At 35.8% G+C, this 14816-nt stretch overlaps 1 protein-coding gene across 2 annotated transcripts in view; it reads right to left on the bottom strand.

Moving 5' to 3' along the window:
• Positions 1 to 6014: 6014 nt before the first annotated feature.
• Positions 6015 to 14816, bottom strand: part of LOC150085480 (NAD(P) transhydrogenase, mitochondrial-like) — a 445310-nt gene continuing 436508 nt past the window's right edge. For both annotated transcript variants that reach the window (XM_090374063.1, XM_090374062.1), the window contains exon 15: positions 6015 to 7757. In XM_090374063.1, coding sequence (XP_090230189.1) covers positions 7608 to 7757 — 150 coding nt within the window. In that variant the 3' untranslated portion in view covers positions 6015 to 7607. The remainder of the gene's footprint in view (positions 7758 to 14816) is intronic.

Raw genomic sequence — 14816 nt, 5'->3', positions numbered from 1 at the left:
TTTGAAACAGTAATCTGACCAAGGAAAAGAAGAAAAGACGTCTCGCAGGTCATCCCATTTTGCATTCTTGTAATGCCAAACAACACGAGGTTGGGAATAGCCATGAGATAAAGGTTCCATTGGAGAAGAGACAATCAACAAGTTTTGATCTGAAGTGCCTAAAGGAGCTCTCACTTCGACCGTGTACTTAGAAGGGTTATTTGTGAGAAAAGGATCAAGCGTATTGGCTGTATGATTAGGATTGTCTGGTATTCCTGTAGGTAAATGAACAATCTGTGCTAGGTCATTGGTAATTGCAAAAGCCTCAGCATCTCGCCCTGCTGGGTCGAGATGCTGGTCGAGATTTCTAGTACACCGACATCGAGATGTCGGTGTACTAGAAAACAGAAGCCAGCTGGGGTTGTGAACATTAAAATCACCAAGGAAAATTACCTCACTGTTAGGAGAGTTGGACTGGAGAAAGTCAAGTTGCAACGAGAGGAAGTCAAAGAGCTCCAAGTGATTAGTCGAGTTGGGAGAACGGTAGAGACAACAGATGAATTTGACACAATGAGGTAGAGAGATTTTAAGCCAGAGAAGATCAAAGAGGGGAGATTCCAAATTGCCAAGTCTCTGACAGGGAATATCAGAACAGACATATGCACAAGTACCACCTTTGAGGCGAAAGGAAGCATACAGCGAATAATTTGGGCATCTGAGAAGAGCAGTAGTTGAATCAACCGATAACTGAGATTCTGTCAGAAAAAGTACATGGGCTTTGGCAGACTGCAAGTGGAAATGGACATCATTGAGATTAGAATTGAGACCACGTATATTTGTGAAATGAATTAGGAAGTGTTTTGGAAGTTTAGATCTTTTCGCAGATAAGCTTGCTCTATTATTTTGATAATTCATGGTGTATTCAATAGTAAGAAAAAGTGGGTGGGACATGCTGTATGAAGTAATGAAATTTTTGGATAAGGCATACATGTGGTAAGAATATACCCAGATCCTTGACATAACGTGGCCTCGACAATGCTCCCCGCATACACACTACTCGAACTCCCTCCAGTCCCTATCTGGCAGAGTAGAGGTAGCAATATTATACACTAGCTGATCCGGAAGCCTCCTAGAGAGTTACCAATAGATCTGGTCCGGTGTACTAACTAGCGGCCGGCCTGCGAAAACCGTTTTAGAGCTGTACCCTCGAAATGTAAGGAATATTGGATCTCGCCACGACGTTCATCATAACCTCGAAAGTCATCAATCATACTGCATGATGGAAGAGATAGGGAAGGGTTGACCGGAACATAGCTCTAGAGACTAAACATGGGTTCCACCACTTCAAGGCTCCAATAAGCAAAGTGGTGGTATTTCACCGGTTGATGAGATTCATCTTCCACCTAGTACTGCCTGGTAACATAGAGGGGCAGCGTTCCTCCATGTGGTGTGGGCGCCACACCTCGACCCCTGCTTGCGTTGATTCACACCTGGGTGGTCACCCACCATGTACTTGTGCATGGGGGTTATACCCAGGATTACTAACAGTCCCACCATCGTGAAGATGCAAGCAGAGGATTTGGCTGTCACAGACCGTCCGGACTTCGCCGAAATTGGGTCCACTTGACTTGAATGCCACCCGAATATCAGTTCCATCAGCGTTTTAGACTCCCAGGTAGCAAGTACAGCTTGTCTGGTATATCTGAGAGAATGTCTGTGACAACCTCAAGTCTTCCCTCATCCACCTTCCTTATCTTCATCTATTCCCTCCTCCCTTCACTCTCTCCCAACTCTCTTTTCACCTTTCAGAGCTCTTTTTTTAATTCTTCTTTTTTTATCCTAGAGCCCTCCCTGCCAAGCAGAGGCACAGATCAGGGTTTGCTACCACCCAAGACTATCTATCTCCTACTATACCCGGCTGCCACCTTGGGGCAAAGGATGAGCAACATGGGGTCCCACTATGGGCCCCATGGCCGAACACCATAGAAACAACAGACCAACACAACCCAACACCAAAACTTACACTACCTCTGGCATTTACAGAGTTTGTACTGCAACATAAAGAATACTATGCAGTTTTAGGGGAGACTCCCCAGTGCCACTTGACAATAAACACTATACTGTCCTTTCTGTACACATTGTACTTTTCAAATTCAAACTCTGTATGTTACATTTGAGTGATACCATGTCTGCATTTGATGGCTTGATGTTACTGTTATTTGGAGTTTTTAGCACAAGGACCTCCCTGGCCATATTGTGTCTGTTCATGATTTAGCTATGACAATCTCCCACATTATGAGTAACAGAGCCTATTATATATATTTAAGCATCTCGAGCAGTTGAACAGTTTTTCAAAATTTGCATTACTGCCAAGAATGTGTCATAAATTTGAGAGTTATTGAAAGTTGGATAAAGAGGTGAAGCTGGTTGTTGTTGTTATTTGGTTTTTAGGAGCATTAGCAACTAAGGCTATATTGCTCCGGGCGGTGGTCATTCCCTGACCTTTCCGCATCCTCCGTATTTGGTGGTGACGGGCTCGAACCCCGGTCTAATTAAGAAGAGTGTGCTACGCACTGCTGCTCCTTCCCACCTGGCTACGGAGGCGCCTAGGTGAAGCTGGATTTCTGGATATTTCATTGTTGAGGACATTCAATGAGGATATACTTCACTGTTAGCTGGGATAGGCAGAAATGGCAGGTGAAAAGGCTCTCTCTCCCATAAGTACATACAGACAAGTTGGATGGGAATGATCAATGGGGAATCTTGCCAGAATCACTTCTTCTGAAACTAAGATACTCACTGCTGCAGTTCTTTTTTTTTTTTTTATCTGCAGGAGTTTATTATTAATTTGAGTTTTCCACAGTTGAGACCAGTGTTTCTTACAAGCTGTTTTAATAATGTATTTGTAGTCTGTGTAGGGCACTTTGGATAATAGAATTATCCACTGTTGGGATGTTTAGCAGCATGATCCACACCTTCATTAACAGGGATGCTAACATGACCAGGGATCCAATAGAAGGTAACCATCTGGTTGTATGTTCGATGATTGCATTTAAGGAATCAGTATATATCAGAGCTTGCATGAAAAGGTGACTGTTTATGTTATGTAGAGCTAATTTTATTGCGGTCAATTCTGTAGTATAGATAGCATTCAGTAGATAGCTGAGATGGTGGAGGAAATTGCTGCAGCATCTACAGCTTCCTCTGTTTTGGAGCCGTCAGTATAAATAGGTAGTTTCTTGGAGTTTTCCAAGGTATGGGTTTCATGCAGCTGCTAAAAGTTGTTATTTGGCATGGAGCCTTCCCACATCTCAGAAAGAAATCATCACAGAGGTCGCATTCAGTCCATGGAAGTTCAGGAATAGCAATGTCTTTGAGGATATGCTGGAAGTTAATGTCCAAACTGAGCATGAGCCAGGAGGTGGTTGATTGTTGGAACAAACTTCCATCTGTCGTAGTGGAGATCGGCAACTTAAATAAGTTCAAGGCAGAACTAGACAAATGTTTGGGTGAAATAGGAAGGTTTTTTTTTTTTTTTTTTTTGGTTGATGCTATATAAGATTGCTTTCTTGCATCATATGCTTCTACTAATGCTAAAAGAGTTGATCATCTTGTTATTCCTGTTGTATGAGTCTATGGTTAGGCCACACCTGAAATACTGCATACAAGGTTGGAAACCTCCTTTTAGGAATGGTGTGGATCTGCTGGAATGGGTGCAAAGAAGAACAAGGTCAGTTGGGGGGCACAGAAGAGTGCTGCATTAAGAAATACTGCATTCTATAAACTGTTTTAGGCATCTGTGTGGCAACCTAACTGAAGTGCATAAGGCTTAAAAGGATTTAGTAAATTAAATGCTGATGGCATCCATCTTTCCTCCTTCTCAGATGACTCGCATAAGGGACATAACTTTAAATTAGAAAAGGATGGCTGCAGAACACATGTGCAGATATCAGTATTCAGCCAAAAAGTAATCAACTCTTGGAAAAAGCTTTTTAAACTTCCACCTTTAAAAAAGATTTCTTAAAACTTCTACCTAGTATTGTGGAAGTAGTAGTTTGAATAAATAGGAAGACGTGGACAAATTATTGGGAGAAAGGTAAATGAAAGTTTTTTTTTTGGATGGAGCTGTATAAACTTTGCTTCTTTGCATCATATTATAATACTAATATTAAAACAATAATACCACTGAAGAATAAAACTGATGTTTCCTTGCCCTAAGTTAATCTCATCACAATTAACAAGTCTTCATTTTCATCTCTTTAAAATTATAAAAGATTTGAAATTAAACAACAATAATAATAACCCTGTAATAGCATTTATAATGTATTTCTTAAATGTGTTTAGAATGAGAAGTATAAAATAAAATAATTCACTGATATAAAATGCTGTTGTATTTACATGAATGAATATTAAAAAATACATATGGCCTAAAAAATTGCATACGTATTTTATTTTTGATTTCGCTTTTATTTACCCTTTCTGAAATATGAAGATGTGTGTTATTTTACTGAAAGATTTTTTAGTAAAATTTAATAAGAATTAAAAAATGCCTTTAAAAAGGCAATTCTAAGAGAAAAATAAATTATTCTTTCTTTTAAATATTTATAAATAAACAATGAAGAATAAACAGCACATTGAAAAAGATTTCCTTAAACTTCACATTCCAGCTGTTGGAAACAAAATACCTTAACAGTTGTGTTTATTAAGAAATTATTATTTTAAATCATATAAACTTATACTGATTCATTCATTCGTGTCCAAAAATATGAACTAAGTACAAACTATATTCCCTTGTTTCTATACGGGCCCATAACATATCACTTATTATCCCAATGTGAAACAAGTTTTCATAAACATTTCACTTCCAAAATAATATAAAGTAACATAATTTATAAACGGCATCACATAGGAGTATATTGACAGATAATGATATTTCACATTATACAATATATTTAAGAAAATTATATTTATTAACCTTACCTTAAATGTCTAATGTGAAAAGCTATTACCCATAAGAATGATGTAAATATTTATAATAATTATCTGAAATATGTATTCTTATGCAACAGAAAAGGAAAATCAATTGTAAACATATCATGATTGAAAATGGTAACATAATAAACAATGAACTAAAAGCTTTAAATTTTAAAATTCATCTAATTCAAAATAGTGTTTTAAAAACTGATCAACAGCAAAAATCTACAGAACATTAAATATACATTACATGATTTTCCAAAAGAAATAAGACACCAAAATTGCTTTTCTTCAAAAATAATTAAAAAATGCTCAGCAGGTTGTGAAACCAAAAGTAGTTAATGCCTCTTTTGCTTCATTTTAAAAACAGATCAAGAAATCAAAAATAAAGCATGTGAACACTTGCATAAAAGTTACTTATAATGCAAATAAAAAGGTGAAGCAAGCATTTTATAACTTGCAAATATTGTAAAACTTCATCAATAAAAATAAAACTCCATCAGATATCTAAGTGGTAAAAAAAACTAGTATATTACACCAATACTTCTCAAACTGTTCAATACATTTAAAATGTGAAGGCATTTCAAGTATGAAGTATAGTAATACATATTTTCATTTGCACGAGAATTTCATATGCAATACTCTGTTATTAGCTATGTGGAAAAAAAAGATCTGTTTTCCAGTGTCTAAGGTTATACTATTCCAACAAATCCAAGCTCATGCTATCAAAAATTACAGACAACATGTCTTAATGTCATTTCGTTTTTATGACACTTTAGACTACCAACAATACTGGTTTGCTACATCTCTCACATCATAATCAACAGAAATACCTTTGGCTGATAATTTTTTATGGGGGATAAGGGTGGTTCTTTGGTGCATCAGCTGATATGGTACTAGCTACTTATCGCACATTATCTTGGTACAATATGCATTCTTATGTGAATTGCATGTGATGCTCGGTTAAAAAACCCAGAATAACTCACAAGGGAAAATGTGGAATAATTCATAGGGGGAACCCCCCTCTCTCTCTCTCTCTCTCCCTCCCTCCCTCCCCTCTCCCTCTCCATCTGAAATTGCCTAACTACAGCTCCAATTCAAGAGAATTGGAGATTTAAGAATTTCTCCACTTTCTGATGGGATTCAAACCGAAACCTTTCCAGAAGAATTAACAAGTGGGAAATCTGCAATATTGTCCCTATGTGAGGGGAAGAAGAATTAAAAGTTTGACAAACACTGTATTACTGCTTAATAGAGCATATACATGCTTTCATTTTAGACAATCATATTAAGCAACACTAGAAATTTTGTAAAATTATATGAACACTGTTATTGGCTATGTTAGTTATAAATGTGAGTGTGGAAAGATGATATTTAAATAAACCCTATCCACACTCACATTTATTTATATTATTATTCCACCTTTTCTTTTTGAAAGAAAGTATAAGTTTGCTCATCATTTTACATTAAAAAGGCGTGCAGTGCAACAATCTTCAAATTACATGCAGAAGTCTGAAAGGTCTGATCTTTAATAACCATATCAACAGACACACTTTGTTGGACATGTGGTATGACAGTTTTGCCAATGAAGCTCTCTCTCTCTCTCTCTCTCTCTCTCTCTCTCTCTCTCACACACACACACACACACACACACACACACACACCCTTTTCAGAGAGGAGAAAGAGTGAACTCCAATAGTTCCCCTTTCTCGCCTGAGATTAACAGAGGAAATAACATTTAAAAGTTCTACAGACCTTACAAGTTATGTAATACAATAAGAGTACCATCGCTAACAAAATATTTGTTTTCAAGGAATTTGTTGACAGCAAACATATTTATTTAAAATTAATCATGTTGACTACCAATAAACTCAAAATAATTTTGAAAGGAAGAAAAACAGAACTGTAAAACTGTATCACACATTTATAATCATGCAAAGTACATTCAGGTTATTTGCTTGTCTACCAAATTAATCTGGACATTAACTGCTGCAATATGCAATAACATAATAAATATTAAAAAAGAAACATAATGCATCCTTCAGAGAGAGAGAGAAAAAAAAACATGTGCTCTCTCTCTTACTGTTTACTTTCAGATAGTTTCCTTTTTAATGTTGGCATTCTATGACACTACACAAAAGTTTCACAACTAGCTAAAAAAGATGTTTTTGTTCCCTGTACAGACAATTAACATCTAAGCCTGATTTTTCACCTGTGCAAGTAACCTGTTAAAAAGTATAGCTTATGCTTCATTTATAGCAACAAATAAAATAATTTTTTTTTCTACTGTAAAAATAAAATTTTTTTTAAATGATACACGTGAACAAATATCTATAGAAATCTACAAATATTTTTAGCTTTAATGTAGTTTTAACCTTCTTCATAGGCCATAAATATGCAGTCTACATTAGAAATATAAATAATAAAAATGCAATAAAACAACCAATCTGTATTTTGTAAACCCTGTCCACAATTTATACCCACACTAAGTCATGTCTGTAAAACGTAAAGAAGAACAAGTTGTAGAAAAACCATTTTAAAATATTACCTATAAAGATAATAATTTTGTTTTCATGATTGTTACATATGTTGTGTGTGTGTGTATGGTGTGCGCAAAATAATTTTTATAATTTTATTTTTAAATGAAACAACTCTCAAGAATCATATTTTTCTGTTACTTTAGCTAATAAAGCATCACATGTTTTTTTGGCATCCCCTAGTAACATGGCAGTATTCTCCTTGTAAAATATAGGATTATCAACTGCTGCATAACCAACACCCAAACTTCTCTTCATAACAATTACCTGAAAAATAGAATTAAATACCTCATTGAAATACATATCTTTCTTTCTAAGTAATTGTTCAATACAGTTTTAATTAGCCTTAAATTAATTTTCTGTTTATACTTCAGGATGACCACATAAGGTCTGAGGAGCATACTAGATAGAGAAAATACAAGAATTATATCATATTTAGTATTCAAGGAGTGAACCACAGTCACTGAAAGTGCATGCATTTTTGTACCCTCATGATTGATCATTTGGCAACCGAGGTCTTCTTGTGAAACAAAAAAATTCATCAAGATTTGCTTTATTCCCTATAACAGTGGTGTCCAACCTATGGCCTACGGGCTGGATCTGGCCCACGAATAAATTTTATAAGGCCCACACGGAAAGTGAATTAAAACAGCATCAATCTCCACTGCGTGTACAAGCATGCAAACGTCCAGCTCGACTGTATCAAACGTACATTTGGTTCAGTGCAGTCACATGTACGCTAAATACAGTTATGTATTTTGATATAGCTTGTTTGTTGCATTTAATTAATTATTAATTTGTATTGAATTAAAAAAATCATCTCTCTCTCTCTTTTTGTTTAATCTCATTTAAAGCGGAAAACCCTAATGGCAATAAAATTCTAATTGTCTTTTCTGAAATCCATTTAAATTTTGATCCAAAATTTGCTAATATTAGTGTTATTAAAGTAGACTTTCCAGCTACAAGCACTCCTCAACTTATGTACTTAATTGTTTTTTTTTTTCATGTGCAGAAGTCCATTTGTACGTAAGCCTCGTAGATACAAAATATGTGTACAGTACAGTAAACTCAACAAGATTATAACTCCAACAAACGTCACCAGGCTGTATGTACAGTATTGTTTACATTTTACGATTGGTAACCAAGTTAAATAAGGTGAAAAACACCCAATGAATAATAATGTAGAGTATTTATTCAAAAACCTGTAAATAGTATTGTATACTGTATAAACAAGACACAATATATACAAGAACAAAAATAAACAAGAGTTTAATTTGCTCACATTATTGTCAGTGTTGAGGAGATGGAGGATCACAAACTTTTGATGATACGAATTCTGGCAATGTGGGAGCAGATTGACTGGTCGTGGTACCACCTGTGGATTCCATGTGTTCACCTCCACTTTCTACTTTCTTGAAAAACTGATGGATTTCAATCTGCACAGTTTTCTTCTTCTTCTTCTCCTTGTAGATTAGTTTGTAGCAGGCAATGGCATTGTTTACACCTGCTGCCACTTTGGTGAACCTCTCAATCTTGAGCCTTGAAAGATGATAGTGCTTTATCTATTAAAGAAAAAACTTCAGCTAGCTGCTTGCAGGTGAAATTTTTTTCAACTTCTTCCTCTTCAGTGGCCTCCTGTTGTGTCTGTTTTTCAAGTTCGAAGGCCTGGGTTTGAATCCCGTCGATGACACAAGGAACTTTGGTGCGCTTTTTTTCACTCTGTGGCTGAGTTAGTCAGTCTCAAGCGTGGGTAGCAAGGTTTTTCCCCCTCAGCAATTGGTTTGTTTTTTTTCATCAAACGAAACAGACAAATCGACCAGAGAACACGCAATTTACAGACACCAATATATGTATGGGTATATGAAAGAAATTTCAAGGTGATCCTAATGTAATTCTTTTTTTTTTTTTTACCAATTAAGAAAATTAAATAAGTGAAAATCGGAAGACTATTTTCCACAGGTTAGTAAAATAAAAATAAATTTATGCTTACATACATATCTTAGTTACTAATTGATATTTCTGTTCACTGACATTTTTTTTTGGGTTGTAAAATTTAAAACAGTAAAAAAATAAGCAACCAATAATAAAGAACATGGCTCACACAAACTGCAACTGCCGACCGGGTGCTAGCCGGGTGGGTAAAATACCTGCCTGGCAACCCAAAGGTCGTGGGTTTGAATCCTGCCTCGGGCTTGGATCAAAGTACTGCAAAAACCTTGGGAGGTGCATTATGGCCACAGAAGCCAATGTGCCAACAACTACCAAAAAAAAAAAAAAAAAAAAAATTGCAACTAACACGATACACAAAAGGGAGATACAGAGTAACAATTTTATGAAACTTAAAAAATGGGAATGAAAATTTATTTGTTTTTTATATGATTGAAGATTTCATGGAAGGTGAAACATTTCACCATCATAATGTAATAACCCACAGAATTCCAACTATCGGTATATTTATTGCAAATGCAATAAGATCGCATTTACTACCCGTTTATAATAGATGCACTTACAGAAACGCCGAATAAACCGGAAAGTGCAAATTGTTTTGTTTTATGGTCATGACCTCCAGAAATGTGCTTTAGAAAAATATCACAAAGACATTCAAAACTGATTCTTATAACCAAACATAGCAACAAACATCATCACAAAATTCTGATCTGATTGCTCCAGTGAAAAAATTTGAGCATTTCCTCACGCAACTCATACATAAGTACATTTCCTTCCTTTCGACAGCCACTAAACTTCGGTATGCATTTTTAAAGAAACTTGATCAGACTCCAGTTCCTTGCATAATTTTCCAAAAATGCTTATTTTTTGTGGTTTAGTTTTGAATATAATTAACAATTTTAACTGCTTGATCAAGTACAAATTTTAAATCGGGTACGACTGTCTTCACTACTAGAACGTCTCTGTGTATAAAACAGTTTGTCATAATAATATTTGAATTCTGTCATTTTACTGAGTTTACAAATCCTTTTAGTGCTCCTGTCATCACCAGAGCACTGTTGATACAAATACCAATACACAACTTCTACAATATACCAAACTTTTGTAAATAATTATCCATTACTTTGAAAATATCATGGCCGGTTGTTCTTTCAATGAATTCTTTACAAAAAAAATAAATAAATAAATAAAATAATAATTGTGTCATTTTTGATAAATCTGACAAATGTTATTAACTGGGCTTTCCTGCTGATATCTGTAGAATTATCTACTTGCAGGGCAAACAGTTTTCCAAAATTATGAATATGTTGGAAACGTGTTCTTCAATATCATCTGACACTTCTTTTATATGCCTGCTAACTGTGCTGTTCAAAAGTGGTACTGTCATTATTATTTTTTTTCAGCTTCTTCTCCCAAAATATTTTTCACAATTACCCGACATGCTGGTAAAATCAGACTTTCTGCAATCAGGTGTCTTTTTTTTTGCCACCAGTTCAGCTACTAAATAGTTGGCTTCTTGTGCCTTATCACATATTTTATCTAGAGCTGCAAACTGAACTGAAACCACTGAACAGATTTTTTTTTTCTGAACCACAAACCGAACCAACATTTTTTTGGAAAAGTGGTTCGATTTTTGGTTCAAACATCGACTACAGCCTACGGGGAAATGAAAATTTAGAAAATTTTCATGGGGAAATCCAGCGAGTAGGAAACATACTTCTTCCTCTTTCTTTTTCCATTGTTCATGGCTACGCTTCTAGAATGGTTACTAAGAAGACATGAAAAGCACTGCATTGGATTAGCAGCCCATCTCAGGGGTAGAGAAACAGTTTTTTAACTTTGACCAAGAAATGAGTCACGGAGGGACATAGAAGATCTGGTGGGGTGCATGGGAAGGGACGCTCTCAATGCAGCAGAATACCGATAAAATCAGTGATAAGAAAGTGAAAGCGCATAGTACTGAGAATCAGTACTATGCACTCATTAGCATTTTTCTTTGAAAAGATTAGCATGTTTAGTTTCTGAGGATTTGTCCTGAGGGTTCATTATTCCTGTTTCCGCTCTGGTATAGTGCACTTCGGCTTCGATATTAGGTTACGCATGGACATCTTGGAGGAAGGATTCACAAAAGAAGCTTCTTCGGTAAGTGTATAAGTATTATTTTTATTGTAACCTTTATTTATTAATTAAATTATAATAACTCCTGGAAATTCTCATTTGTATCGGATGAATTTTTATTTTATTTCGTAATGATGAGAAACTCATACACTGAATTAGAGAATCTTCGGTATATCTAAGCATAAAATAAATGGAAAACTTCTCTGCAGTATTATTATTTTTAATATTTTATTTTATTAAATATTGAATTTTTTCTCATTTTCTCATATTCACAATATGAGATAGATATAATTACTTTATACACTATCAGGCATCTCTCATATTGTGGAGTTATACTTCATAGCTGTTTTGTCATCATCGCATCACCAGGGTACCAACCCACCAAAGGAGGGACAAATAGCCCTGAAATGGTCACCAGGGGAGCCTGATGATGCCCAGAGATTCCAAGAATAGGTAACAACAGTCTTCTCTACTGGGGAAGCATTGTCTATTCAAGGAGTTTGAGTTTTTTTTAAGTGGTGTGAGTTGAAAGAGTCCCTTTCATTCTTCTACACCATTTCTTTTCCTCTTCCATTCCTACTATTACTTTCCCTCTACTTTTTTTGCTTTTCTAAGTCTAATAGGGACAAGTGGATAGTAGAGTTATTATCCCACACCCATACAAACAAACCTTGAAACGGTGCCACCTGGGTGGTAGCATCCACCAAGAATAAGTAACAGTAGTCTACACCACTAGAGAAGAGTTACTTATTTGAAGTAGTGCAATACTATTACTCATTGTGAAGTATTCATAATATGAGATATGACTAAAATGATGCAGTCTTTAGCTTTTTTTTTAGAATTGCTGCGTACTAATATGCTGCATTAGCACAAACCCGTGCGTTATTCAATTTTTTGATTTATTATTATTGAATTTTTTAATTTTCAATTTATTTATTTATTATTATTGAATTTCTTAATATTCAATTTTTTAATATTCAATTTACTTATTTATTTATTATTATTCAATTTTTTGTTTTAGAGAAAAATAGAAGGAATTTGTGATTCCTTCATTTGTGAAGGAATTATGTATTTATCACTTTTTTGTGGCAGATAAGCTCAGATAAGATCAATAATGTAGCCTCGCTGCTAATCAAAGATTATGCGCTCTTGTTTACTGTTAAGTCCTGAATAATATTAAAAAAATAAAGGATATTCTGAGTAATTTAATGATAAATGTTTTCATTCATTTTATGTACATACTTTGGTAGTTTTTGGTTGGAACATTTGGCATACTTCACCTTTATTGAGTTGTTACAACAACTTGTTAGCATACTTGTTCTCTTAAATATTATTTTTGTAACAGTTTACGGGGTCCTCTTACCTAGAAAGGCTTAAGTTCTGCAAATTGCAGCAGCTGGAGACTAGGCACCTGCAAGGTGATCTTAACAAGTACAGGTCACTGATGAAAAAAAGCCGTGAATTAGGGTTGAATTTGAAAGTGTCTGCAATTCTGCCCAGACACGATAAGAGGGAGTATATGATGAGAGCCCTGTCGATCAATTCGGCCCTGGAAAGATTGTTCAGGGCTCAAGGGGTAGAATTTTTTTCAGCCTGGTCTGTACTTGTTAACAAAAGAGAATGCTTCTACAGGGATGGGATACACTTAAATAGAAAGGGTGCAAGAATGTTTGCTGATGTTATCGAGGCAGTGTTAGGTGGGTCGGAAAACTGCTACATTGGGGGGATACAAGGACTAATATATTAACAGCAGCCACTGGCAGAGGAGAAAGTGATTCTTGCACTGCTTCTATTGGAATGAGCAGCAGCCTGGAAAATAAGATGCAGGATATTTCAGAGACTGCTGGGAATCATGGGGGTACAAGTAAACGCATGGGTTGTGTTTACTTGTGTTGTGTTTACATGGGTTGTGTTTATGTATGCAAGTATACATACAGCAGGTGCATGTATACTTGCATGTACACCAATGCTAGGAGTTTAGTAAATAAATTTGATGAATTTGAGGTATTGCTCAAAACATTAAAGGCAGATATTGTTGGGATTTCAGAGACGTGGTGTCACACAGATATAAGGAATGCAGAACTGGAATTTGAGGAGTACAATGTCTACAGAAAGGATAGACAGGATAGGAAGGGAGGAGAGGTTATGCTATTAGTTAAGAAACACATAAAATCCAAGGAAGTGAAGCCAGTCGACATCGCTGGACAGTGCAGTGTCGAGTCAGTTTGGTGTGACATAAGCATTGGGAGATCAAAATTGAGAGTAGGAGTGTGCTATAGGCCTAATGACTCTGATGAGTATAATAAGAAACTGTACAGAGAAATAGAGTGGGCCAGTAAATCAGAGAGTCTAATAATGGGGGATTTTAATTTCCCAGATATTGACTGGAATTTGGGGGCTGGTCACTCACACACTAGCAAGGCTTTTGTGGATTTATTGGATGATTGTTTTCTACATCAGCATGTTCGGGAGGCAACTAGAGGGAGTAATACTCTTGATTTGATTATCAGTAGTGATTCTTCATGCATTCAGAATCTGCAGATAAATGAACCACTAGGTGGCAGTGATCACAGTGTTCTGAAGTGGGATTTACTCAAAGAGGTAACCACCATTAGGGGTAAAGGGAAGGGAAGGGGTATTGCTTTTGTAAAGGCGACTATGATGGACTGAGACAGAATGTAAATTCTATACAGTGGGATCAACTGATGATATTACGAACAGCAAATTCAAAATGGGAAGCATTCAAAGAACTTCTCTTGGAAGCTACTAGGCTTTACATACCAACTAAGAAATATTGTTCAAGGTTTAGGGATAAATGGATGTCAGATGAACTAATGAGGCATATGGCAGAGAAGAAAAATGCATGGGATACATACAAATTAACACGTGACACAGAAGCCTATGATAGATACAAGTTGATCTGTAACCAAGTTACAAAGGAGGTTAGGCAGGCGAAGGCAGATTACGAGAAATCTTTGGCAAGGGATGCGAACAAAAACAGCAGAGAGTTCTTTACTTATGTAAACTCTAGAAGGAAGGGGATGAATCAGATTGGTCCACTTGATATCGATGGGTCAACTGTTGATGATCCTGCTCAGGTAGCTAACAAACTAAATGAATATTTTGCATCGACATTCACACATGAGGAGTTATTCAGCGAGGGGAATGCCAGAGGTGTATTCAACTCTGGCAGTAAGCTAGAGAATCTTGTAATAACTGAGAGTAAAGTGGAGGAGAAATTGTTGAAGATAAACACAAGAA

The sequence above is a fragment of the Mastigoproctus giganteus genome, chromosome 5 (assembly GCF_048544385.1).
Source record: "Mastigoproctus giganteus isolate SK-2022 chromosome 5, ASM4854438v1, whole genome shotgun sequence".
In the NCBI taxonomy this organism is placed as follows: Eukaryota; Metazoa; Arthropoda; class Arachnida; order Uropygi; family Thelyphonidae; genus Mastigoproctus; species Mastigoproctus giganteus.
The sequence above is the reverse complement of the archived record's forward strand: the minus strand, read 5'-3'. Positions and strand labels throughout refer to the sequence as shown.